The sequence below is a fragment of the Dermacentor variabilis genome, chromosome 4, assembly GCF_050947875.1.
Source record: "Dermacentor variabilis isolate Ectoservices chromosome 4, ASM5094787v1, whole genome shotgun sequence".
In the NCBI taxonomy this organism is placed as follows: domain Eukaryota; kingdom Metazoa; phylum Arthropoda; class Arachnida; order Ixodida; family Ixodidae; genus Dermacentor; species Dermacentor variabilis.
The window spans coordinates 233,334,377-233,340,161 of record NC_134571.1 but is presented as its reverse complement, the minus strand read 5'-3'; the positions used below and the strand labels follow the sequence as shown (position 1 = coordinate 233,340,161).

General features: G+C 45.8%; 1 protein-coding gene across 5 annotated transcripts; it reads left to right on the top strand.

Annotated features, from left to right (window-relative positions):
• Nucleotides 1-308: 308 nt before the first annotated feature.
• LOC142580198 (uncharacterized) lies at nucleotides 309-3,060 on the top strand. 5 transcript variants are annotated; one of them, XM_075691080.1, is made up of 4 exons: nucleotides 309-548; nucleotides 1,702-1,736; nucleotides 2,538-2,612; nucleotides 2,681-2,933. In XM_075691080.1, the coding sequence occupies exons 1-4, from the start codon at nucleotides 386-388 to the stop codon at nucleotides 2,729-2,731; spliced, it is 324 nt and encodes a 107-aa protein (XP_075547195.1). In that variant the 5' UTR covers nucleotides 309-385; the 3' UTR covers nucleotides 2,732-2,933. The 5 variants fall into 5 exon arrangements, 1 of the variants encoding a protein (XP_075547195.1); XR_012827639.1 differs by lacking the exon at nucleotides 2,681-2,933 and adding an exon at nucleotides 2,940-3,060 and having other exon boundaries at nucleotides 331-548; nucleotides 680-2,612; XR_012827640.1 differs by lacking the exon at nucleotides 2,681-2,933 and adding an exon at nucleotides 2,940-3,060 and having other exon boundaries at nucleotides 341-548; nucleotides 1,702-2,612.
• The last annotated feature ends 2,725 nt before the right edge of the window (nucleotides 3,061-5,785 follow it).

Sequence of the window (5,785 nt, the reverse complement as noted above, 5' to 3'; positions counted from 1 at the left end):
TTGTTTCGATGTTCCACGATAGGCGGCACAGAGCGGCGCGGTTTTCTGCGCATGCGCAACTCCAGCTGCGGCAGGCGCGCGGCGTTGTGCTGTAGGCGGACGGATTTACGTCTGACCATAGAGTTAGTAGAACAACTCTAGAGGAAAAGCTGGGCCGGAAAAGTGGGAACCTCTAGGGCGCCGCCCTGTTGCTACTGGTCAATGTGGCCAGCGCAATTACTATTGAAAGAGCTGAAAGCAAGTACAGGTCACCTTATGCTTTCTCATCTAAAAATGCATACCTGATGGCTTTGTGAAGGTGGTACGTTAATATTAAGTTTACAGAAAGCGATCGCTAAGTCCGCGACTTATGTAAATCACGATGTACGCATTCTTGCAATAAAGGATGGCGCGAATTTCGGTTTCGAATCTGTTTTTTGGATGCGTAGTAGTTTCGTACAGTTTAGGTTTGACATGCGATCGCGCGTCGACATCGGACGCTATGGCACACACACTCGTGCCTTGTGTGCCACCGAAGCCCCGAAGTGCTCTGGCATATACCTTCACATGTAAGTAAACAAATGTATCTCCTTGTTGAGAATATCACGCGAGTAGGCCGCTCTTGTGGTGCATCACAATCGTTTGAGAAGCGTCACAGTAGAGCATTTTTCTGCATGCGGAGCGGTGTTTTTATTTGCAGGTTTCCCTTCAGTAGGAAATTGCTGGACAGGCGGACCAGCGCACCGGAATGGTACTGGCGAAGCCGCAAGCAACTCAAAGAATCTGTTAATTGTTGCACTTTGAACAATCATGCTTCTACAAAGGCCACAGCAGACAAACAGCCTGATGCCGAGTATTTCTGTGCCACGAAGTAATCAAGAGGCGAGTGCCTAATGCGGACGAAATCGAGTGCATCGAGACTTAGAACGACAGAAAGCTGAGCTAGTTGGTAAGGATTCATTATGCAAAACAGAGGTGAGGCGTGCAGACAGGACACAAGAGTAGAGAAGTGGGCGGCGCTCGTGTTGTTTGCTTGTAAATACTCTACTCTTGTGTCCTGTCTGCACGCCTCACCTCCGTTTTGCATAACGAGTGCATCAACCCACATATTAATAGCGTAGGCGTTTTATTAACTGTGCAATATTTTCAACACTTCCTTGCATGCCATTTCATATGGAATATCTTTTCTGGTCACAAATTTGTGCAGCGAATCTATTTGCATGATTGACTCCGGGCCTGCGGGAACGTTCACTTGCACTTGATGCTGAGTCTTTTACATGTATCCATAAACTGAAGATATGCACATCAAATCCCTGCGAGCATTTTCAAAATTCAATTATTTTAGACAACAGGCACATATGCAATACTGACATAATCCCGAGTACCACTAAGCAGCTGGGACACATTTTTGTTGACCATACTCGCAGGTAAAATAAGTAGATCATGTGGACAGCTCCAGCTCATTCTCCTTAAATCAGTGTGTACAAGGGGTATGCAAAGATAATTTTTTTCTCGCGCACCGATTATTTTGCTGTATAAGCAAGAGAACCCACCACGTTAGTGTAACGTATCTTGCACATCACACTAATATGTGCTTTAATTTACCAAGTGAGATGAGTTACTTTTATGGCTCATTCAGTCATATCACACTGCAAGCTGCATTCATCAATCTTCAATTGGATTTTGCAAATGTTTAATGAAACATGTTTCCCTTTTATGCAGATATGCAATGGCAAGCCCTTCCGTGTGTTCCAAAGGTAAAATTTAAGCTCTAAATTAAAGAAGACATTTTTAGTCAGAAACAAGCAAAAATGGTGAATGCAGAGTATCGAAGCCCAAGGTACAGAAATTATGAGAAGTGTCGAATGATTTTAAGGAAAGAGTCATATTTGAAAACGCAAGACTCTTTAGTGGAGGTCAAGTAAGTCAATATAGGTAGAATACTCTGCAAAATTATGCGAGTGAGGGGATGTCAAACAATGGGTCAGGAAATGCGTTGTTTTTCTGCAAAACAAAAGCTGATTGCCATTACATAAGTCATTTTAGCATCATGAGACTGGTGCTTGATAAATTCAGAAATAAACCAAAAAACAAGACAAGCAAAAATAAAAAAACTATTTAATGATGCTCTCTCCACAGTGGGATAAATAAAAACAAACACATCACATCTAATGTGGACATATCAGACGTCTTGTGAAACACTACAGGAAAAATTCAGTTTCGAGCTATGGAACTTGCCGCATAGTTGTGGGGGGCCTTGCACTAATAGTGATAGTTACCACTGCATTTAGAAATTGAAAGCATTCGTGCAGACAAGGATGATTCTTTATATTTTTGGCTACCACTTCAAATGCCTCCACCAAGTGTTACAATGCTGCACGCAGCCATACTAAGGATCTCGCAGCAACACCTGCAGGTAAAAAGCAGAAGCAGTCAAAGTCCTGGTGTGTACTGGACACTATGTTTGAAAATTTTTGGGCAAGAAGAGTGCAAGAAGCAGACATAACTGCATTGATTTCAATAATTTCCCATTTGAATGGCCTTTTCTTTTTGCTTAGACAATGCCTACGCCTAGTCACAGCAGCTCCCTCATACAGACTCCGCAAGCCAAGAGGCCGTGGAGGCAAATGCAGGTAAGAGGCAAGAAGCAATAGCACTGGTATCGACATTCATCTAATTTCTTTCTTTTTCTTTCGTTTAGGCAGCCAGCGCACCTCGAACAGCCACCTTGACTGCGGGTGTGTCACCCTAGTCGCCAAGGAAACATTTGAGGAAAAGCGGCAGGCAAAGTGAACAGCCACTTCTCCATGTAAACGACTCCCTTTCTCTCGGATGACTCCTACGCCTCGCCACGCCAGCACACTTGTGCACAAAGATGCCGCGGAGGCACGTGCAGGTCAGAGGCAAGAAGCAGTGGCACGTGTGTCGACATTCACCCAATTTCTTTTTCTTACACTGAGGCAGCCAGCACACCTCGAACTGCCACCTTGACTGCAGGTGTGTCAGTAGATTCCTGTTGTACATATGCTCATAATAAACTTCAGTAAACTTGAACTTGATAATAAACTTGAAGGCAAATGGGACATTGATGCATTGTATTTTTGAACATTTATTGTACACATACAATATATGTTACACTTTGCAGTGCTACAGAGCGTATTTTGAAGCTTCCCCCTATATTTTGCACCTTTAATTACGTATGTGTTGTGTGGCCCTCAATGCAGTTCATGTTGTAGCAGCTGCTTTGTCTGTGTATCGCACATTGGCTTAAGCTCGTGATATCCACATACTTCTCTCACATATACAAAATAAAGTTCTATGTAGTCCTCAGTGTTACAACAAAAAATGAAAGTAAACAATCCAATCGTGGAATTGTGTTTAATACAGTGATTCCTATGACAGTTACTGACAAGTTGACAACTTGAACTGGTCAATTGGACCATAGCCTCCTCTATTTTTCAAAAATAAAGGAGGCTATGGATCCGTCATGGCAAGGAATTGTATGTATACTTAAAAAGAGGGGGGTATGTGTGTGTGTGTTTGTAGTAGTGGGTATAGGATTAGGGCGGTACGAAAAAAATGTACCAACACCGTCCTCTTGGCCCATTGCGTTAAGGTACCGTAACAAAGCGTATTATGCATAAAGTTCACACAACCAACTCTGATATTACTGCACACGCCAGGCGACGCGAGCTACATTTGTCATGACGCATTCGCGACTGTACCGGATGCCTTCCATATTATTCTCTTTAATCGTGCACACTGCACCGAGGCAAAAGAAAGATGATGGGCGCAGGTGCCTTTAAGGTATCTCGACCTTGCGAGGCTCTGCTGCGCGTGCCAGGGGAGCTGTCCGGGCGAACACTCCCTGGCACACACCTGCCTCGGCGGCCCCAACCTACGTACCGTTCTGCTTCGAGCTTTGATCTCCCCACTGTCCCTTGGGTGCCCTGGAGTTCCTGCGCCGCCTGCTTTATTATAATCTCAGGTGCTCTCCTGAGACTTCCGTTTGTAGGTACATGTGCCCTACCCCAACTGGATCAGTGCTTATAATAATAAAAAAGCCCGATCTATCGTCGCGACGATATATCGCGAAAGCGGCTTTTGCAACATACCGCGCCCGTGCGAAGAGAATTACGGAACGCCAACGAGGAATCTGACCACAGCTTCGAGCTCGTAACCTCGTCGAGTGACACTCCTGCAACAGGCGTGACCGCTGAAAACCGCATACCACCGGAAACTTCCACAGGATCATCCCTCGGTTGCATAACTGCCACCTGTACGGCCAACATGGACCACACCCGCACCGTCCCGCAACATAGAATAAAGAACCAACTTATAAAGCCCAAACACACGGCTGCACGCACACATCATGACAGTACAAGCGAGACGCCATGCTGCTACGCTGCTACTGTTGCCGGATTAAAACTGACTACTGTCACCAAGTCTAGCAAGCGTCTCAGGAGCTGGCAACCTCGGCGCGTAGCAACATGGCGGCGCTCTTGCGGTTCCCGATTTCAATGCATGGGCCCTATGGGTATAGTGAACTAGAAGGGGGTAGTGGGGTCAGGGAGAGCCCGCGGGTGTGGCATCTCACGTCGACGCCGCCAGATGGCGCCACTAGAGCATGGGCTGTACGGAAGGCGAAACTCTGAGCATTTTCCAGGTAGAGAAAGCCGTGTGCGCTTGGTATCACGCCGAAAAAAGAAAGCGCGCAGCTCCGTAGCATGTTTTCTGAAAACTTCCTCTGAAATTAAGACAAGGCGCAGAGAAAGGTGGAAAGACGGACGTTTTTCGAGCTTGCGTGAAAATAAAGCCGACCCAACGAGTGCAGACTAACGGCCGCACAACGATGCGACTGATTTCTAAACTAAAAGCTCGCGAAAACCGTAGAAGAGGTAAATATGTGAATGGGTAAATTGCCTAATTCATTTGCCATTAACAATTTTTATACAGGTCAGGACCCAATCGCATTCACAAGTTCAAGTGAGCCAAGCAATCGCGGCGTGTGCTAACACATTCGGAACAGAGGTCAGATATGATGAGGTTTTATTCCGTTAACTGGGATTTTATTTACGAAAGCATATATCCACTGAAAGCTAGGGAGTTAATCCTATGGTGATGCCACTATTATGCGGACTCGTAGTGGTTACCAGGGATAGCGAAATTTCGCAACACAGCAAAATAAAGAGAACTCGTGGTGGCCACAAACAACTCTTTATTGGTACAAAAGATGGGCAGCTACTCCTTTCTCAAAGTGCATGGCTGCTACGAAAGAGGCACTATGAGGAACGACTTCGCGTGCAATTTCTTTTTACGACGCGTTCCTGTCGCGATTGGTTGATCCCTTTTACAGAGAAGTGCAGCCTGGTCAGCACATAGAACTTGGTCAACTCTGTTGTGAGCGCATCCTAGTGCTGGCTGCAGCCTAAGGCATAGCCGAAGTTCTCCTTCACTAGCAACATTACATCCACTATGCTGTCACTGCAGTGTTTCTCTGGGCTGAAGAACATGCACAGTGAAGTCCTCCAACTTCTTCACTGCCCTGAAAAGCTCCAGCGAAGGATATAACAACCCTCCCTTGTCGCATGTCACAGCGAACTCAGAGTTTCTGCTTTCCGTATTGGGGGTTTCCAAAAGAAAGGCCTTGCAAGACATGCAGTAATAACACTTCAGAAACTTTCGAGCAACATACCCTGCCATGTAATGTATTAGACGGTCGTCGCTCTTCTGCTCCACTAACTCTCTGTGCTCAGCAGGAATACTACGAGGCATGCGCTCGGCTGAAGGTTTCCTTCCTCAATGA

Bases quoted from the DNA above. Each gene is read 5' to 3' on its own strand.
- LOC142580198 (XM_075691080.1), top strand. From the start codon at position 386: ATGGCGCGAATTTCGGTTTCGAATCTGTTTTTTGGATGCGTAGTAGTT. The intron at 549-1,701 runs GTAAGTAAACAA...CCTTTTATGCAG, and splicing joins TCTGGCATATACCTTCACAT to ATATGCAATGGCAAGCCCTT. The intron at 1,737-2,537 runs GTAAAATTTAAG...CTTTTTGCTTAG, and splicing joins CCCTTCCGTGTGTTCCAAAG to ACAATGCCTACGCCTAGTCA.